The sequence below is a fragment of the Bos indicus x Bos taurus genome, chromosome 20, assembly GCF_003369695.1.
Source record: "Bos indicus x Bos taurus breed Angus x Brahman F1 hybrid chromosome 20, Bos_hybrid_MaternalHap_v2.0, whole genome shotgun sequence".
Classification (NCBI taxonomy): domain Eukaryota; kingdom Metazoa; phylum Chordata; class Mammalia; order Artiodactyla; family Bovidae; genus Bos; species Bos indicus x Bos taurus.
Window position 1 is genome coordinate 14,595,549 of NC_040095.1, and position 21,800 is coordinate 14,617,348.

The 21,800-nt window shown below is 36.2% G+C and overlaps 1 protein-coding gene across 2 annotated transcripts in view; it reads left to right on the forward strand.

Annotated features, from left to right (window-relative positions):
- SREK1IP1 (SREK1 interacting protein 1) overlaps positions 1–21,755 on the forward strand; it is a 41,345-nt gene extending 19,590 nt beyond the window's left edge. For both annotated transcript variants that reach the window (XM_027520265.1, XM_027520266.1), the window contains 3 exons: positions 3,260–3,403; positions 13,318–13,390; positions 15,603–21,755. In XM_027520265.1, coding sequence (XP_027376066.1) covers positions 3,260–3,403; positions 13,318–13,390; positions 15,603–15,792 — 407 coding nt within the window. In that variant the 3' untranslated portion in view covers positions 15,793–21,755. The remainder of the gene's footprint in view (positions 1–3,259; positions 3,404–13,317; positions 13,391–15,602) is intronic.
- The last annotated feature ends 45 nt before the right edge of the window (positions 21,756–21,800 follow it).

Consider the following 21,800-nt stretch of genomic DNA (forward strand, 5'->3'; position numbering starts at 1 on the left):
AAGATTGGTACTTTGCTAGGAGATGCTCTCATATGAGTCTAAGACTTCCAAAAGATTTTGTCCTTGAATAAGAGAGAAGTAGGACTAAATCCTAGAACAGAATTGTAGTGAATTGATGGTTGTGAAATAAATTATGTGGTTTCTATCAGCATTCATATTTTTTGAATATCAAATGTCATAGTGCTACAGGTAATCTTTGTTTTAATTTTTGTGAGTTAGTGTGTATTTGCATATGAACATATATATTAATACACTTGATTGCTTGTTATTTTTTATCATTAGTCAGTCCTAGTCAAAAAAATTTCAAAGTTACTGCCTTAGGCATATGTGCACATGTTTACACATTTCATCATTATTATAATAGCAAAATGCTAGAAGCAACCTAAGATCCTATCAGTAGTAGAAAGGGTAAACATATTTTTATACAATGGAACATTATTCATCAGATAAAATGAGATAATTGCATCTACTGAGGTTCCTGACATTGTACAGGAGACAGGATCAAGACCATCCCATGGAAAAGAAATGCAAAAAAGCAAAATGGCTGTCTGGAGAGGCCTTACAAATAGCTGTGAAAAGAAGAGAAGCGAAAAGCAAAGGAACAAAGGAAAGATATAAGCATCTGAATGCAGAGATCCAAAGAATAGCAAAAAGAGATAAGAAAGCCTTCCTCAGCGATCAGTGCAAAAAAATAGAGGAAAACAACAGAATGGGAAAGACTAGAGATCTCTTCAAGAAAATTAGAGATACCAAGGGAACATTTCACGTAAAGATGGGATCGATAAAGGACAGAAATGGTATGGACCTAACAGAAGCAGAAGATATTAAGAAGAGGTGGCAAGAATACACAGAAGAACTGTACAAAAAAGATCTTCACGACCAAGATAATCACGATGGTGTGATCACTGACCTAGAGCCAGACATACTGGAATGTGAAGTCAAGTGGGCCTTAAAAAGCATCACTACGAACAAAGCTAGTGGAGGTGATGGAATTCCAGTTGAGCTATTCCAAATCCTGAAAGATGATGCTGTGAAAGTGCTGCACTCAATATGCCAGCAAATTTGGAAAACTCAGCAGTGGCCACAGGACTGGAAAAGGTCAGTTTTCATTCCAATCCCAAAGAAAGGCAATGCCAAAGAATGCTCAAACTACCACACAATTGCACTCATCTCATACTCTAGTAAAGTAATGCTCAAAATTCTCCAAGCCAGGCTTCAGCAATACGTGAACCGTGAACTCCCATATGTTCAAGCTGGTTTTAGAAAAGGCAGAGGAACCAGAGATCAAATTGCCAACATCCGCTGGATCATCGAAAAATCAAGAGAGTTCCAGAAAAACATCTATTTCTGCTTTAATGACTGCCAAAGCCCTTGACTGTGTGGATCACAATAAACTGTGGAAAATTCTGAAAGAGATGGGAATACCAGACCACCTAACCTGCCTCTTGAGAAACCTATATGCAGGTCAGGAAGCAACAGTTAGAACTGGACATGGACCAACAGACTGGTTCCAAATAGGAAAAGGAGTATGTCAAGGCTGTATATTGTCACCCTGCTTATTTAACTTAATATGCAGAGTACATCATGAGAAATGCTGGGCTGGAAGAAGCACAAGTTGGAATCAAGATTGCCAGGAGAAATCTCAATAACCTCAGATATGCAGATGACACCATCCTTATGGCAGAAAGTGAAGAAGAACTAAAAAGCCTCTTGATGAGAGTGAAAGAGGAGAGTGAAAAAGTTGGTTTAAAGCTCAACATTCGGAAAATGAAGATCATGGCATCTGGTCCCATCACTTCATGGCAAATAGATGGGGAAAGAGTGGAAACAGTATCAGACTTTATTTTTCTGGGCTCCAAAATCACTGCAGATGGTGACTGCAGCCATGAAGTTAAAAGACTCTTACTCCTTGGAAGAAAAGTTATGACCAACCTAGATAGCATATTCAAAAGCAGAGAGATTACTTTGCCAACAAAGGTCCAGCTAGTCAAGGCTATGGTTTTTCATGTGGTCATGTATGGATGCGAGAGTTGGACTGTGAAGAAAGCTGAGTGCTAAAGAATTGATGCTTTTGAACTGTGGTGTTGGAGAAGACTCTTGAGAGTCCCTTGGACTGCAAGGAGATCCAACCAGTCCATCCAAAAGGAGATCAGCCTTGGGATTTCTTTGGAAGGAATGATGCTAAAGCTGAAACTCCAGTACTTTGGCCACTTCATGCAAAGAGTTGACTCATTGGAAAAGACCCTGATGCTGGGAGGGATTGAAGGCAAGAGGAAAAGGGACAACAGAGGATGAGATGGCTGGATGGCATCACTGACTCAATGGACATAGTTTGAGTGCACTCCGGGAGTTGGTGATGGACAGGGAGGCCTGGCGTGCCGCGACTCACGGGGTCACAAAGAGTCGGACACGACTGAGCGACTAACATCAGATCTGATCTGATGTTAGCGTAGATGAATCACAAAACATAATATTGAATGGCAGAAAGTTACAGAATGATAGCTAAGTATAATTGAGTTTATGTTAAAAAATAATAATATGGTGTTCTGAAAATATCGACACCAACTTCAGTATAACCAACTTCTGAAGAAAAAAAAAATGGAATGGGTTTGGGGCAGGGTTCCAAGCCATGGTGCAAGCTCTCCAACTTTGTGTGTGCACGTTTGCAAGCCTTTCACTTAAAAAAAATTATAAGTGAATAAAGCAAAATGTTAACATGCAGGTGATAGGTACTTAGATATTAGTGATATTGTTTGGTCTCCAGGTGTTTATAATGTTTGATTTTTTAATTGCATCATGCAATAAGTAGATAACTGTTGTAGTTTTCTTATAGGGAGAATCTTTAAGAACAGAATATTATTGTTAGAATTAAAATCATAAGTATTCTTTTGAACATGTTCAATTATTTTATTATGACACCTTTAGTTAGGTGAAAGCTGTGTAATGAAAATGTAATAGTAAGATGAGAAGCACATAGGTAGTGGAAAGGAATTAAATATAAACTCTAAAGTTGAAAGTATTTACATTAATTGCGTATTCTAAAATCTATAAGATGTAACCAAAAAAATATTTATTGAATAAGAAGCCCTGTTAAAAATAGTTCTTTTTCATTCAGGTAAAGCAGATGATCATTCACTGAATAAAAGTTACAACTAAATATTATATTATTAAATTGTAATTGTTGCTTAGTGGATAAACAAAGCAAAAAATATGTAATGTATCTGTAGTTTTGTCATTCATATTTCTTTGTTTTACTTAGCTGGTCACCTGACTTTTGAATGCCGCAATTTTCTCCGAGTAGATCCCAAAAGGGATATAGTTTTGGATGTCAGCAGCACAAGCAGTGAAGAGAGTGATGAAGAGAATGAGGAACTGAATAAACTGCAGGCATTACAAGAAAAAAGTAAGCAAAACTTTTTTTTCCCTCCAGCATTTAAGGTTGTTTCTAAATGTCCTGTTGTATTATGTCATCTTTATCTGTTGTTCTCTTATATTCGTCATTAAAATAGTTTGCATCTTACGTAAGAAGTATTGCATAGGTAAGGAAATAGGCTTGAACGTTGTAAGTAACTTGCCCAAAGTCAAACAATTGGTCAGTGATAGAACCAGCAGGCAAGTATGTTTCTGATTCTGCAACCCAGGTTTTATTGTGTTTTGTTCTGTTTTTCCATCTCACTGGAATGTATCACATGGTACAAAGAGTCTAAAGGATTGGATCGTCAAATCACACTCATTAAAATCAGAGATCTTAGCAGTAACAAGTTTTAGTTGACCCTTGAACAACATGGATTTGAATTGCATGGGTTGACTTTCATACAAATTTTTTCAGCATTACATACTAGAATAATAAACAAGCTGCAGTTGATGGAATTCACAGATTCAGAACCATGCATATGGAGAAACTGTGTATGTGGAAAGCCAACTATAAATTATAGTTGGATTTTGGACTGCAAAATTACAGAAAATTTATTTCCTCACAAAATTTATTTCCTCACCCCTGTGCCACTCAGGGGTCAACTGTAACTTCATGTATGCAGATGACCATGTGGCATAGCAAAGCAGCAAGAGTTCTGGGACTACAGTACAACCTCCTAGGTTCCCACTCTGGCCACGGTTAATGTCAAAGGTTTTGACATTACTTACACAAAAGAAAGTCATTTTGGTCATGAAACACCTTAATTTTATGCCCAGATAGTTACATTTCCCAGGGATTATGGATTTATGCCCCCCAAATCCCTAGATTCCAGGATTATTTACCATAAACAGTCCTAGACCAACCAAGTACATTCAGCTATAAGCAGTCTATAAATAAGGATTCTTCTGCCAACAGCTTGATCATGGACTTCGAACTTTCAGAACTGTGAGAAAGTAAATTTCTATAATTTAACTATACACCACCTCCTCCCCACTCCCCCCAGAAAAGGATTCTCTGGCCAGCAAATACTAGTAATTTATTTCCAGGAAATCTATCATTAGCATGTTTATAAAGAAATTTGACCAAGTTACCTTTTTTCTTTCCTGAGGCATCCTCCTTTCCCCTGCAAAAGAGAACAAATTTCAGACCAACTGTTTAACCATTTGTTTTCCATCTTGTGTATAAAATGACCTATCTTTGCAGTGGGGTTTTTAAGGATAAAATATGATGCCATATGTGAAAATATTTTGTAAACTACAAAATGCCTTATTGGTAGTTGTCACACAGAAGCAAAATGCAGCTTATTTGATTATGGGTTTAAGCATGGAGTGAGACAGATACAAAAAGGTTAAACTTGTTTTTGGTCATAAGAGAACGATAAACACCTTAAAATTTTTTAACCTTTCCATATAATGTCCAGTGAAGGTAAGTGGAAGAAGTCAAATGCCAGGGTACTGGGACAAGCCGAGAAGGCAGAAGAAGGGTGGCATCCCAAAGAAGGCAGGCAAGAGTGACAGGAAATGTGAGTCTGTATAACTGCAGCGATAGCTGCTTGAATGTATACGTATTTTTTCTTTTGCTCCCTACTGAAACAACACTAACAATAGAATTTTTTAAAGACCCAAATTCACAAGGACAAAGAAAACAAGAGTCAAAAAATTGGGGTTAGTGATAATGGACTCACACTTTAAGAGAGCTCAACCCTTTAACAGTGTGGAAAGCTGAGAAATAACCTGAGTATACACTCTAACTCAAGTGTACAGTCTTGATAATGAGTATCCTTGGGTACCTCTGGAAGTGAGAATGTAAGGCTAAAAACAGGGATTGCTTAAAAGCCTGCAGTAGTTAATGCTCCGTTCCCTTTCCCTACTCTGTGAAGCCCTGTCGTCTCAGTAGACTGCCACAGGTCTATTTTCTAGACAGGGTCAGATCAACAGTCTTTAAACTGGGACACACCAAACACAAATGAAGATATTTAAGTTAAAGGTTAGATACAGAATGGTGAGAGCCTTCTAGCCATCTTCACCTATTGGTTCCCAGTCATATATCACTCAGGCAGAAGATCTGAAGATACATCCCTGGGAAATCTGACCACCCAAAGAAGAAAGAAATAAGGATATTGACATTAGGGATTCTTCAAAAACAAGATCTCACCAGATGGCCAGTGAAGTCTGGTCTTCCAAGTTTCGCTTGCTAAAAGCTTCTGGTCAGCTTTTTAGATAGTGAAGAGTGCTAAATTTCTGCAGAAGGATTCTCACATGAAATATAGATTCCAAAACACAAAAAAATCAACTTGAGAAATACACAGCCTGTAGAGGGAGAAAACTTAGCAGAAATAATAAATATTTAGTTTCATAGAAAAGATATAGCATGCATGAATATGAATAAAACCTACAAAGGGGCTTTTGAAAATTAAAAATTAAACAGATATGGAAAACTTGATAGAGTTGGAAGTAAAGTTGGAAAAAACAAAAAAGACCAAAGTGAGAGAAAGAAGATAGAACAATTGAAGGGTCATTCTTGAAAATACTTCATTCAAATGAATCCCAGAAAGAGAAGAAATAATTTCCAGATGAAAAGGTTTACAAGTGCCAGGCACAGTGTTAAAAATATCCCACACAAAGTACATTATAATGAAACTTAAAGTATGCTAGAAACCCAAAGATATAATCCAGACTTCCAGAGTTGAGAATAAGGCAGGTCATGAAGAATCAGGAGTCAGAATAGTTATGTATGTCTCTAACCAATATTGGAAGCTAGTAGAATGTGGATCATGCTTTCAATTGTTGAAGAAAAGTTATATCCAAGTTAGGATGATATACCCAACCATATTATTAATCAAATGTGGAAGTACAGTAAAGATATTGTCAGACATTCGAGTCTCAAAAAACAATTTACTTGTCACTTTTTCTCAGAAAACCTCTGGAATAAGTGTTCTACCAATGTAAGGGAATACACTGAATAAAGGAAGACAGGAATGTAGGGACTAGAAAAGATAACAAGGGAAATTTGTAGCATGCTGGTAAGGAGATATTCCAGAAGGACAGCTGCACCAAAATGGAGAGTAGCCAAGCCCACATAGGAGCACAACAGAAGATTCTAGGAGAGAAAGCCTAAGATCCTTAATCCCACAAGGATACTTTCTACCCCTTTCACCTGTACTGCCCCATTTTAAGAAAGACAAATGCATAAGAGTTTAGAATTAGGAAGAATCTTTAGAACAAATAATTTAAAAACCTAGTTTTGTAGAAAAAGAAAATGAAAACAGGTGACTTTCCAAAGTCACTCACCAGTCACAGTAGAGCCAACATTTCTTGCCATGGTTCAGGTTTCTTGCCTACTTGTCCTGTAGTATTTTCATTACAATGTACTGCTCTCCTACCTTAGATGTCATCCAGTCTATTGGTTCTTGACCTTTTTGTCCTTTATCACATCAATCTTGAAGGATAAACTACACCCTCATCGTGAATAGTGGTTTGTCCTAGAGGTGATTTTTCAATCAGAAGACCAGGGACAGATCCACTCTGGGAGAAAGGGGAGGAAGGAGCATATAATAGCCTCCAGGACAGAGAGTAGTTGGTGAAGCTTCATTATTAGCAAATTAGCTTTCTGGCTCAGACGGTAAAGAATCTGCCTGCAGTGCGGCAGGCCCAGGTTCGATCCCCAGGTCAAGAAGATCCCCTGGAGAAGGGAGTGGCTACCCACGCCTGTATTCTTTGCTAGAGAATGCCATGAACAGAAGAATTTGGTGCACTACAGTCCATGGGATCACAAAGAGTTAGTTGGTCACAACCAAGCAACTAACACACACACAAAGAAGGGACCCATATTTATTTCATGATCACCAGATGGAGTCCCAGTGTTGTTCTTCAATCGTTAAGTCACATCCGACTCTTTGCTCTCCCATGGACTACAGCACGCCAGGCTTCCCTGTCTTTCAGTACCTCCTAGAGTTTGCCCAAACTCATGTCCATTGAATCATTGATGTTATCTAACCATCTAAGTCTCTGCCACTCCCATCTCCTTTTGCCCTCCTCGGTCTTTCCCAGCATCAGGGTCTTTTCCAATGAGTCAGCTCTTCTTATGATGGGGCCAAAGTATTGGAGCTTCAGCTTCAGCCTTCTAATGAATATTCAAGGTTGATTTCCTTTAAGACTGACTGGTTTGATTTCCTGCTGTCCAGGAGACTCTCAAGAGTTTTCTCCAACACCACGTGTTGAAAGCATCAGTTCTTTGGTGGTCAACCTTCTTTATGGTCCAGGTCTCACATCCGTACATGACTGCTGGAAAAACCATAATTTTGACTATACGGACCTTTGTCAGCAAAGTGATATCTCTGATTTTTAATATGCTGTCTAGGTTTGTCATGGCTTTTCTTCTGAGGAGCAAGCCTCTTTTAATTTCATGGCTGCAGTCACCATCTTCAGTGATTTTGGAGCCCAAGAAAACAAAATCCATCATTGTTTCCACTTTTTCCAGTCTGTTTGCCTTGAAGTCATGATCTTAGTTTTTTGAATGTTGAGTTTTCACTGTCTTCTTTCACTCATCAAGAAGCGCTGTAGTTCCTCCATTAGTGGTATCATCTGCATATCTGAAGTTTGATGTTTCTCCCAGCAATCTTGATTCCAACTTGTGAGTCATCCAGCCCTGCATTTCACATGATGTACTCTGCATGTAAGGTAAATAAGCAGAGTGACAATATACACCGAAAATAAGATCTCCTTTTTAGCATAGTGGATTGGAATGCAAAAGTAGGAAGTTGAGAGGTATCTGGAGTAACAGGCAAATCTGGCCTTGGAGTACAAAATGGAACAGGGCAAAGACTAACAGAGTTTTGCCAAGAGAACATACTTGTCATAGCAGACACCCTCTTCCAACAACACAAGAGACAACTCTACACATGGACATCACCAGATGGTCATTACCAAAATCAGATTGATTATATTGATTATTTTCTTTGCAGCCTAAGACAGAGAAGCTCTATACAGTCAGCAAAAATAAGACCTGGAGCTGACTATGGCTCAGATCACGAGCTCCTGATTGCAAAATTCAGACTTAAATTGAAGAAAGTAGGGGAACCCACTAGACCATTCAGATATGACATATATCAAATCCCTTACAATTATACACTGGAGGTGACAAATAGATTGAAGGGATTAGGTCTGGTAGACGGAGTGCCTGAAGAAATATGGACAGAGGTTCATAAGGCTGTACAGGAGGTGGTGACCCAAACCATTCCCAAGAAGGAGAAATGCAAGAAATCAAAGTGGTTGTCTGAGGAGGCTTTACAGATAGCTGAGAAAATAAGAGAAATGAAAGGCAAAGGTGAAAGGGAAAGATATACACAACTGAATGCAGAGTTCCAGAGAATAGCAAGGAGAGATAAGAAAGCCTTCTTAAGTGAACAGTGCAAAGGAATCCCAGTAACCCCTACCCAAATGAACCATAGAGTGGGGTCTGAAGCACACAGAGGAAGGGAGTGTAGAGTCTGTGGTTGTTAGTTCCATTGATAATTTGATGATGTTGTTCAAAATCTCTGAAAGGGTCAGTTCTCAGTGTGAGTGACTGAATGCATCCTTGACCTGCATCCTTTAGGTAATCCTAGGAGCTCCTTGAATTCTTCCTTAGTCCTTAGAGCTAGAGAGATCTTATACCAACTCTCTTGAATATTTTAAGTTTTTTTTTTTTTTTTAATGGTATGATATAATTAAAATAGCCAGGAGAAAGCAAGTAGTTTTTAGTGTACTTACATAAGTCCTTTGTTAGATGCCTGGTTTACAAATATTTTATCCTAATATGTAGCTTGTGTTTTCATCTTCTTAATAGGTGTTTCACAGAGCAATTGATTTTAATTTTTATTAAGTCCAAGTTATTAATTTTCCTCGTAGATTATGCTTTGCTTTCAAGTGTAACTTTTTACCTATCTCTTGTTCTCCTTTACTTTTTTCTAAAGTTTTTATAGTTTTATATTTTACATTAAGTCCTTCATCCATTTGAGTTGATTATTATATAAGATATGAAACTTAGAGCACTTAGTGTTTTGTTTAATAATGAACAATTGTTCCAGCACTGTTCATTGAAAGGCTGCCTTTCCTTCATTGAATTGCTTTTGCCAAAAATAGTTGATCATATTTGTGTGGATTTGTTTCTGGATTGTCTATAATGCTCCATTGATCTGTATGTCTAGCCCTCCACCCATTCTTGATTAATGTAGCTAAAGATGGAGGGACTGAGTTTTTCTACTTTATTCTTCTTTTCCAAAATTATTGCAACTATTCTAGTTTCTTTTCCTTTCCATAAAAATTTTGGAATAATGTTTTTATCTGCAAAGAATCTTGCTGGGATTTTGATACTCATTGCATTAAGCATGTTTATCAATTTGGGGAAAATTGACACCTTTACTATGTTGAGCATTCCAACCCATATAATATGTCTCTATAATTATTTAGATCTTTGATTTCTTTTCTTATCACTGTTTAATTTTCAGCATATAAATCCTACATATTTTATTAGATTTATATCTATAAATATTTCTTTTTTGAAAAATTGTAAATGATGTTTTTTTTCATTGTCTGCATGTCCATTACAAGTATATAGAAATGCAGTTTATTTGTGTATGTTTATCTTTTATCCTTGTTGAACTCACTGATTATTTCTAGGAGTTTTTGGTAGATTCCTTGTAATTTTCTATGTAAACCATCATGTCATCTGCATATCAAAACAGTTTTACTTCTTACATTTTTATTTGTAAGCCTTTTATTTCCCTTTCTTGACTTATTGTTGTGGCTAGAACTTAGAGTACTATATTGAGAAAGAGCAGTGAAGATGAATTCTTACCTGGATTCCAACCCTAGGGGACAGAAATATTCAGACCTTAGCAGTTAGCTGTCAGTTTTTTTGTAGCCACTCTTTATCAAGTTGAGGAAGTGTCCCTCCATTCCTATTTTGAAAGAGTTTTTATCATGAATGAGTGTCAGATTTTGCCATATGCATTTTCTGTATCAGTTGATAGGATCCTACAGTTTTTCTTTAACCTGTTAATACAGTTCAGTTCAGTCGCTCAGCCATTTCTGACTCTTTGCGACCCCATGAATTGCAGCACGCCAGGCCTCCCTATCCATCACCAGCTCCTGGAGTTCACCCAAACTCATGTGCATTGAGTTGGTGATGCCATCCAGCCATCTCATCCTCTGTCATCCCCTTCTCCTCCTGCCCCCAGTCCCTCTCAGCATCAGGGTCTTTTCCATTGAGTCAGCTCTTCGCATGAGGGGGCCAAAGTATTGGAGTTTCGGCTTCAGCATCAGTCCTTCCAATGAACACCCAGAACTGGTCTCCTTTAGGATGGACTGGTTGGATCTCCTTGCAGTCCAAGGGACTTGTAAGATTCTTCTCCAACACTACAGTTTAAAAGCATCAATTCTTTGGCGCTCAGCTTTCTTCACAGTCCAACTCTCAACATCCATACATGACCACTGGAAAAACCATAGCCTTGGCTAGACGGACCTTTGTTGGCAAAGTAATATCTCTGCTTTTTAATATGCTATCTAGGTTGGTCATAACTTTCCTTCCAAGGAGTAAGCGTCTTTTAATTTCATGGCTGAAATCACCATCTGCAGTGCTTTTGGAGCCCAGAAAAATAAAGTCTGACACTGTTTCCACTGTTTCCCCATCTATTTCCCATGAAGTTATGGGACCAGATGCCATGATCTTCGTTTTCTGAATGTTGAGCTTTAAGCCAACTTTTTCACTCTCCACTTTCACTTTCATCAAGAGACTTTTTAGTTCCTCTTCACTTTCTGCCATAAGGGTTGTGTCATCTGCATATCTGAAGTTATTGATATTTCTCCTGGCAATCTTGATTCCAGCTTGTGCTTCTTCCAGTCCAGCGTTTCTCATGATGTACTCTGCATAGAAGTTAAATAAGCAGGGTGACAGTATACAGCCTTGACATACTCCTTTTCCTATTTGGAACCAGTTTGTTGTTTCATGTCCAGTTCTAACTGTTGCTTCCTGACCTACATACAGGTTTCTCAAGAGGCAGGTCAGATGGTCTGGTATTCCCATCTCTTTCAGAATTAAGATAGTCGATTACATTAATTGATTTTTGAATATTTAGTCAGCCTAGCATACCTTGAATAAGTGACATTTTGTCATGGTGTATAATTTTTTAAAAATATTAAATACTGAATTCTCTTTGCTAATGTTTTGTTAACAGTTATTTGCATCCATGTTCATGAGAGATGTTAGTCTTTTTCTCTAATTTTGTACTATTTTAATATGATTTTGGTATCAGAGTAACATTAGCTTCATAGAATATTGAGAAGGGTTTCATTCTCTTCTGTTTGTTAGATAAGATTATATAAAATTTGTATTAACCCTTTAAATGTTTGGTATCACAGCCTCACAAGGGAGGAAGTCTGTGTTCTCCACTCAGTCTTTGATGATGTGGGTGGTGCCACATTTTTTTCTGTGGTGTTTGGCTGGAGAATGGCAATTATTATCTGAAAACTTCTTGTCACTATGCTGTCTCTTTTCTGGTCCTTTGACTAGAAAGAGCAGATTCTTGTTGGGGCATTTTTGTCTCCACCTGTTGACATTGCCAGGTTGCCAGATCTTAAGGCTGTACTGTATAAAGTAAAAAGATATTTCAGGGAACTCAGTACTGGGTTGTTTTCTAGATTATACGAGAACCCTAGCTAGTGTCTGCCTTTTCACCTTTCAGAGTCTTCTTATGCTTGTTTTTGTTATGTCTGGGATGTGTAGTTATACTTAATGAGAGGAATAGGAAAAATATGTCTACTTCATCTTCCTAGAAGCAATTCAACTGATTTTTTTCAAAGGTGAAAAGGCAATTCTATGTAGAAAAAGTCTTTTCAGCAAATAGTGCTAGAATAAATGAATATTTTTAAAAGTGTTAAGTGAAATAAGTAAGTTGAAAAATATTATATATGTTACATTTTTCAGATGAGAAAAAACTTGAGACTTACACGTAACTTTATTTGTATATGTGAATGTATGTTTATATTTAGTTATATATAGAGAAAGCCTAGAAGAATACACACCAAATTGTGTATTTGAAAATCAAGCTAGAGAATACTGTGTATTCTCTCCTTCCTAGATACTGACAACATAAATATTAATTGTTATTGTCCCATTACCCTAGGATTTTGTGATCCTAATTTTGCTTGAAAAGGAAAATTTTTTTAAGTTATACATGATTGTGTTGTTTCATTTCATAAGGCCTGAAATAGTACCCACCAAACTTTCAACCTAGATTAGGTATTAGAAATGAAGTACTTTTTAGTTTTTAGTTTTTAGTAAATATACGTAGTTGATTTGAAATTTGTATTAAAGGTATAGTGTTTTTATTAGATTTTTAATGAGTAAAAATAATCAAGAAAGGGGGCATTGTTACAAGAAAAGTGCAGATCCTGACCAGTGAAATTCACCAACCAACAACCAAATTTTTAAATGTATAAAATATTAATATCATATATTAATGGATATATATGGAATCTAGAAAAATGGTGCGGATGAACCTATTTACAGGGCAACAGTAGACACAGATGTGGAGAACAGACATGGGCACACAGGGAAGAGGAGAGCATGGGGCGAACTGGAAGATTGAAATTGCCGAATGTGCACTGCCACGTGTAAAACAGATAGCCGATGGGAAGCTGTGGCACAGTGCAGGGTGCTCAGCCTCGGTGTTCTGTGTGGCCTCAGTGGGGAGGGTGGGATGAGGGTGGTGAGAGGAAGGCGATGTGTGTGTACATACAGCTAATTCACTTTGTTGTACCACACTGTAAAGCAGCTGTACTCCAATTTTTAAAAAAAAATGCTTACATACCACAATAATATATGAACTGATGGTGACCTGATTCTTTCCCCTCAACACACAGGAATTAATGAAGAAGAGGAAAAGAAAAAAGCAAAAAGCAAAGAGAAAATCAAGTTGAAAAAAAAAAGGAAGAGGTATTTTTTAAACTTTTTTTTTTTAAACAGGACTGAATATAGGATGGATTAAAAAATTTTATTTTTCATATCACAGTCTTGTTAATTTAATATTAAAGAGAATTCGGTTGTTTCAGTAAAATAACAAAATCCTTCATGTCAGGATTCAAAAATAGAGTCAGCACTCAAATACCTTAAATTTTCTTTTTTGGAGCAAATTAAGATATAAATAAATAACAGCCACACTGCTTCTTTTATGTATTCTATTTGTGTTCTAGAATTTTTAAATTATGGAACATTAGTCAAGTTTTAATTTGGACATATGTTGAAATTCTTCACATACACATTTTGTCCTCATATATATGAAGTTGGGGCTTAAATATCAGTATTCTCAGAATATCATTAATTAATGAAATTAATTAATTGATTAATTGGATTTGTGTACCTATTTGTCATGCAAAAAATTCCTTCAGGTCTTCAGAATTCTCAACTACCTATGATTTTTTTTTTACTGTCAACTCTTTTGACAGCAACTGGTTAAAGAAATTGATCCAAAGACTTAAGAGGCAACTTCTTCCTTGGTTTATGAGTGCACTTTCATTTATACCAGAATAAGCATGTACATATAGGCACTATTTAAGGTATTTAGCAGGTAGTAATATCTAGCTTGGACCTTAGTTCTCTGACAGAGTAGGTTCTGCATGTCAGGTGTTGTCTCTGTAGTTTTTGTGGAGCATGAAATATATAAACTCTGACACCTCGGCTAGTATACATATTGGAAGTTAACTCACTTTCAGGTGTTGAGAGTTAAATAACAATGTTTGTAAGAACTAATAAAGGAAGGTAGAGCTCAATGTATCACGTAGTCTGATTAGTGTATTGTTTTGTTATTTGCACTACTACAACATAATGGATTCCTTGTAGGAAAAGTGAGATTTTCTATTTTCTTCCAAATTTTCATATACTGATTTTAGAGTAACATATTATTTACCTTGGGCTTCACAGACCTCATTCAGACACAGCCCAGAATTACAAGAACTTTTTTAAGTACAGTTTTAGCAAAGATAATGCCACTTAATGTAGTTGCTATGCTAAAGTTTAACCTTCTGCCTTAAAAAAGAGAATCCAAGACCAAAAAGGCAAAGAAAACAGTATAGGCAGAGAAGCAGCTCTGGTCAGAACATAGAGGTCAAGAAGTTCTTGAAAACAGGAAAGCAGACAAGAGTTGAGAAAAACAGAACTGAAGAGAGTGCAAGAGAATACATGAGAAACTAGGCTCAGGAGAGAGCCAGAGTCTGAGAGGGTAAACAAGGAAAAGGAAGGAACACACTGTTCCAGAAACCCAGGAGACTCAGGGCCCCTGGTCAAGGGAGGCAGTCAAGGAATCCGCACAGCGAGTCTCTGTACAGACACAACCTGTGGTCTCCTGGGTTTCCTTTTCCTTCTCCTGTGTGTCTGTCAGATTTTCTTAGTTTGAGTTTTAACTTCCCATGTTTAGATCACTCATCTAACTCTGGGATACCTTTTTTATTATAAATTAACTCAGTTTCTGTTTTGTTCTACTTATTTGGGGTTTGGGTAAATCATTCTCATTTATTTAGATTATACATTTAAAAGTATCCTTTTGTAACTACTGAAAATTATTATGGAATGCAACTGTTCATCTGTATCACTCTGTATATAAAAGAATCAAGTACTTTAACTTGAAAAATAAAAAAGAAATAACAGAAGTGCTTTTATTTTGCCGATTTTCAGCTTTCATACATTTATATGGAGGTACAATTATAGCTCTTTTTATATTTTTGCATTCTTTGTGGCTCTTTTAAGAGAATAAACCAACAAGTTATTGTATATACAGTGAATTGTGTATATACTGAGAGTGTATAAAATGCCACTTTCTTTGCCTTATAAGAAAGACTTTGAAGGGTAAACTGAGGTACACAGGATGAGAAACTGAAAATCACAGAAAAATTATTTCATCCTTGCTGAATTTAAAACTCATAACTGGAATTGAGCAGAATAGAGATATTTATTTTGCTAGTTTCTCTGGCTAAGTGGCAAAAATTCTGATTACAGTATTTTAAGAGCATACAGATGTAAAAGGCACATTTCATTTGAGTTTCTTTATACTCTCACCTTGTTCCAAGAAGGATTCAAAGCAGTCTGGATTCCATTTAAATGCACCCATCAGCCATAAATACAGTTATCAGTCAGTATGTATTATTACCCGTAGGTCTTATTCATCTAGTTCCACTGAAGAGGACACTTCAAAACAAAAGAAGCAAAAATACCAGAAGAAAGAAAAGAAAAAGGAGAAAAAGAGTAAGTCGAAAAAGGGGAAGCATCACAAAAAGGACAAAAAGAAGAGAAAAAAGGAAAAGCATTCCTCTGCCCCTAACAGTTCTGAAATATCCAAAAAGTAACTGAGACTGGCCTGAGCTATTAAATTTAAAAATTTACTTTTGAAAATTATTTGACATTCTTTGAAATTTTCCATATAATTATGCTTTGCAATAAATCACAGCCATTTCCATATAGACATTTTTTCATATATAGGACCATTATTGTCTGACAATATTTTAATGTGCTATAATTATAGAGTATTGAATCAGTCTTATTACTTGATAGCCATGCCCCAAGTATGGATATCTGTGCAACAAAACTCATCATTTTTGGTATTCCTTTCTGTGTTAATGTTATTACTTCATAAGCTGATTGTAAATTGCTTTACTACAGTCAACACAGGCAATCTACCTAGCAGTAAATGAATATTGCTGGATTAAGTGTCCATCTTCCAGTGATAAAGTGAGGTAGGCTTGATGCTGAAAATTTTAAAAGCTTTATATCCTGTGATAATATATTACTATTAAGATAATGAAATTCTTCACTTAGATTTTTTTTTTTTTTTTTGGATGTCATAGGAGATGAAGCTGCTCTATTGGTCTTGACTAGAACTTTTTAAATGAATGGTATCAGCAGGAATATGATAATGAAAATATTTATAACAAAATTTCACTGTTTTCTGAGATGCAGAGTTTTTAGTACCTGCCTCCTTCGTTTTTGTAACAAAATATTTCTTCCTTGTTTAAAAAGACAAGTCTAGTTCAACCTATTTGTAAGTCTGGTAGAGATGATGCTGTGTTGGGCAGGATTTTTAGGACAGACTCCTGGGTTGTTTTACAAATGTGCCATATTGGCATGTCTTAAAGAGATACCTCAAACACAGAGTTTTTTTATTTAGAAGGACAACAGCTAAATCTTCATTAGAACTGATTTTTATTGTATTCAGTATATAAATTTTATGAAGCTTGTTTCTATGAGTAATGTGGAAATTTTTTATAAATGTGAACATATATATTTATTTGTCTGAAATAATTTGTAGTTTTGAAGCAGGTTTCCATTGACTTTATGATTTCATAATATGACCAGTTTGGGGTGTTTCTCTTACTTCAGTCATAAATCTCAGGAGCAGTGACAAAAATTTAGGATTAAGAATTTTATTCTGTACTTTTTAAAATTTAAGAGCCAGGGAGTTACATCATGAAAGCCTTTATATAATAATGAAAATTTTGTATGAGTCAGCATTGTCAGACACATAGTAGTAGGTATAAATGTTTCTATATTTTTTTTAATTTCACAATGATCAGTGCTACTTACTTGGCTAAATACTCCAATATCCCTTACGTCCTATAAGTTAAATACTTTTCATTGTAGCAGCATTGAAAATCAGCTAGTTATCATGGCATAGCACCAAAGATTGCCGAGTACCTCACTGTGGGTGCAGTTACAAATTCTTAGCCTACATACGTAGCTATAGGTGTATTCATAATGATGAAATCAGGTAACCTCCCAGCCTGGAAAGGTGTGCTGATCCTCCCTTCACCCAGCAGCCCTAGCCTGCATGACCTCAGTAAGACTGGGAGAGCTTCATAGCTCCTCTGAGCAGTGCTCACCAGGCGCAGACTCTAGGGAAGCCAAGTCCATATCCCTGTTCTAGCATTGCAGCCATGGATGCTGTCACACTTGTAGCTTTTCTATAACCCAGCTTAGTCCGGTGGCCTCCTTTAAAAGACCTCCACTTGTTTAAATGTGTTAGTCAGTTATTTGGAGAGAAACACAGAGCTGTTAGATTTTTAAGAGTTTCTTTTGCCTTTGCTGTAGTTTATTTTTAAAAACAGTACTTTATGAAAATACAGTCCTTTGGTTATCAGGATAAAAAAAGTAAAAAAAAAAATTCCAATTTTAAAAAGATGATTAGAAAGTGCTACATGCAAATAGATGGTCTCATTGTATTGAGTATGTAATGTGGTTAAAAGTGATTATTGTAGTGACACAGAGTTAATCCAGTTATTTGTAAGTTTTATTTTAGTTAATTGTAGAGACAATAAATTGGCTTGTCAGGTTTGTTTTTTGAATGGTGGTATACTCAGTGGCTCAGGAGAGTTGTATAAAATTCAGCCTTCATTAACTACTAGAGTTTGCAAATTAAAAGATTTTAATGTTGTGTAATTTTTTTACTCCCAGAAAAAAATCTTGGAATAGTTCTTGATTAAATTTCCCATAGTATGAGAATAGTTTATGAAAGATCTCACCTGAATAAAATACATTTGTTTTTACTAAAATAATTTCTACTAAAGTGATCTTGTTATTGTTATTAAGATTGGATGAAAATCTCACTAATATATTGTAGGAGTAAATTAGTGACATTTCCTCTCAGGCAATATGTAGCATAAGGAAAACTGAACTTGGTAGTAAAAAATCCCAAAATCCTAGTTATTCTGACTACCTATGTGACCTTCAACAAAGTCATTTACCTTCCCTGGGCTTTGATGTCTTTCATCTATAAAATACTGTACCAAATTATCTCTGAGATCCCTTGTAATCCTTAATATATATGATTATCAATGTTTTAGTAAAATTTAAATAATATTATTTTAGAAATTATATTCATTTAGGAATATGAGTTATTATATTCATTTAGAAATGGCTGCAGATAAGCAGGTAGCATTCTGTAATGGTAAAGGTTGAATTTATCAATATAGCTGTTAAACACATGTCACTTCTCAAAGCAGATAATTGACATTTGGTTCACATCCTTACCACTCAGTGCATGTCATTTTCACTAGATGCAGACAATTTAGTTTTAGATTTAGTTTTAGATTTGTATCTGTAACCCAATTGTCTGAACACTTTGAGACTATTGCTTTTGAGCTGATGGGCCTACACCCTACCCAGTTCCCTGTTTCTTTTCTCCATATTATCTGTTGGCTAAAACCTCTCAGAGAGATCCCCAGTTTGTCACAGAATACATATCTGTTTACATCTTTGGTTCTTTGAGGCTAAAACATCAGTAAGTAAAACAACTGTGTGTATCTGTATTTATGAGCCTCTCAAATTACATGCCTTAGGTTACCTTCAACTAGATTGATGAGTTATCATTAATAGTCTAGATAAATGCCATTGAGTCCTTTCTTCAGTAAACATTTATTGAGAACTTAGCATGGCAAACACTATGTTAAATAACCAGGGATATAGAGATTAATAAGACACATTTGCTTCCCTGAAAGGAATTCCAAGTTTAGTTGGTAGGGGAATCAGCAAACTCATCATTAGGTATTAACTGCAGTAATTGGAAGACTTCAAGGAGTACCTAAGAGTCTGGAGAAGCCTAGAAAAAGTAATGCCTGAAGTACATTTTGATTGAGGATGAGAGTGGGAGTTAGAGCAATTCCTGACAGAATGAGTACTGTGAACAAAGCCCACAGTGGACAAGGCTGGGGTGTGTGTGTCAAGAATTACAAGCCTTTTATAGGATAGGAGTGGTAAGAATCAAGACCGCCATTCTAGGTTCTTAGGTACAAGAGAAAGAGGTTTTATGCTCCATGTTTGGGAGCTTGGACTTTATCTGTAAGCAAGAGACCCCACCAGAGAGTTTTAAGAAAAGAAATCCTACGGTCCCTAGGGTGCAAAGAGTCAGACACAACTTAGTGACTGAAGAGCGAACAAGGAAAGAAGTGACTTTTATTGAGGTTTGATTCCATCCATTTCATAATCCAATTCACAGTTTTTAAAGGATGAACTTGCTTTCATCAGAAGCCCACATAAAGAATAATTTGAAATTTTGATTTTCTGTTATTTGGTGTCTTAGTCTAGGCCCACTTTTCTTTCTAAGTTCTGATTGTTTCTAAAAGCTACAGTAACTTAAGTTTTCTGAAAAGCTATTGTCTTCTTTATCAGACCCATCCCCAGAATTCATGCGTATGTACATAATTTGGAATGCTTTGCTTTTAGTTTTATTTTAGGTTATTTTTGACTGACAGAATATATTCTGTCATAATGTTAGTATTTTTGGTCAAAATAAATCATTTAAAATATATTTTTCAATGTACAGACTATCATAATTCAGTAAGCCTTCTTTCAATATTTTGTCTCAGTATTGTGAATATTATGAAGCACAGCTGCTTCAGAGTCACAGTGTCAACGCATAGTTGGTCCACTCGGTGAGCCGTGTTGCTCTCCCTCAGGGTCTCTGGCTCAGCAGGGAGTGCTCCACGGACTCCAGCTGATACGAGTGCTGAGACTTGATTTTTCCTAGGCAGTTGGCATCCAAGAATAGTAGGGATTTTTTATGCCCCCTAAATGATACTTTCACTTGCAAAGCCCAGGGTCTTCAGACCTCATTTGTCTCCTCCTAATTCCTCCAAAATTTTGCAGAGTGCCAGAGAATTGGGTTGCCTCCCTGAGAGCACCACCAATGATGCATGCCCAACCCCAGCGTGCCTTTCCGAAAGGTTGGGAAGAGTCTGGAGAATCAGGAGAATTTTGATGGCCCTGCCCGTCTCTTTAAGTTTCCTGCTTATTCTTTATGGCCTCTGCTCTTGGTCTTAAGCGACAAAAGTAGACTAACCAGTGCCTTTACTAACTTTCTCTACTGAGATTTTCACCTGAGGCAACATCTAATTAGTAATATAACTATTATTAACTGTGTATCAAGATAGCCAATTGTCTGGGATTTTTTTTTTTTTTTTATCAAAGCTGGATCTGAGATCAAGAACTACCCACAAACGCTTTATGTGCTTTCTCAAAAAATAAATGAAAATTCTTTGCTTTTATAACCACATAAAATGTCATTTTTGTAGTGGAAATGTTTCAACTTTCAGACTTCACAAACACTCTAAGCAATTTTAATATTTAAACATTGGCAAAACTGTGTTCCTTTTGAGTTGGAAATGCAACACAGGCAGTAGGATGTTGCAATAATGACCTGGAATTACGCTGTCAACTTAGCCACATGTGGCTGCTGAAATGTAGATAAATTAAATGAAAAAGTATTTCTTCAGTTGCACTGGCCACATTTCAAGTGCCCGGTGGCCACATATGGCTGGTGGCTACCTTGCCAGACAAGACAGATACAGAAGGAACATTTCCATCATCACATAAAAACCTCTAGTGGACAGTGCTAGAATTCCCAGCTCTTGGTAGAAATTTGGACAGGCTGATGATCAAAAGTTTGTAACCCTGAGCTTTGCATGCCAGAGAGGAATAAAGCATTCCTTACCCGCCCCCTACCCTAACAGATCAGAGTGTATTTGGCACATCTTGAAAGGCTAGTCTTCCAACTACAGAAACTTTGTACAACACAGTGGATATGTTTAGCAGGGCCAGCTTAAAATTAATTCTTTTTTTTCCTATTGAATTCCATTATAGGACCAGGTCTCCATTCTTATAATAGAAATCATATTTATGAATAAAAAATCTTTTAAAGCAGGTTTAATTTGCAGAAACTGTAGTTTTGTTTCTAGATGTCTAAATGGTATTACTGCAGTAGACTTAGGCGGGACCAGAGAAGTAATTTGTTTGCTTTATAACTTTAATTCTAGAAATTCCTTAGGAACTTTATCAGTGAAGGATTTTTGTTATGATTATCCCTTGGTATACAGAAAATATTTATCATGCAGATTATACATGATATATTTTGTTATCGAATGTTAGTTTTTATAAAGGCAATAATACATTGTGTGCTCAGCAAATCCTCTAAAAAAGGCATGGGTTGATTTCTAAGAGACTTAAGAACATGCCACTTCTCGTTCATAAGGCCACCTCTCTGAGATTTAGCTTATCCAGTACCATCTCTTATAAAAATAACTGCTTCCAAGAATGAGAAACTTGTGAAATGCTGGTAATGTGACATAAACTTCTCATTGTTCCTCACTGACATAGGTGTGCTAATCTGTGTTACTGATAAATTCTATAATTTCTCCTGAAATGTTAGCATAATTTCATGTAATGTAGAAACACATTAATTAGCAAATAAAAGTAAACTTACTCACATGGAAATCTATTGGAAACCTAGTGGATATTTAATAAATGAACTGAATGATCAAAACTGCAACTGTGTCTGGCTTTGTGTGTGGCAAATTTTTAAAAAGTA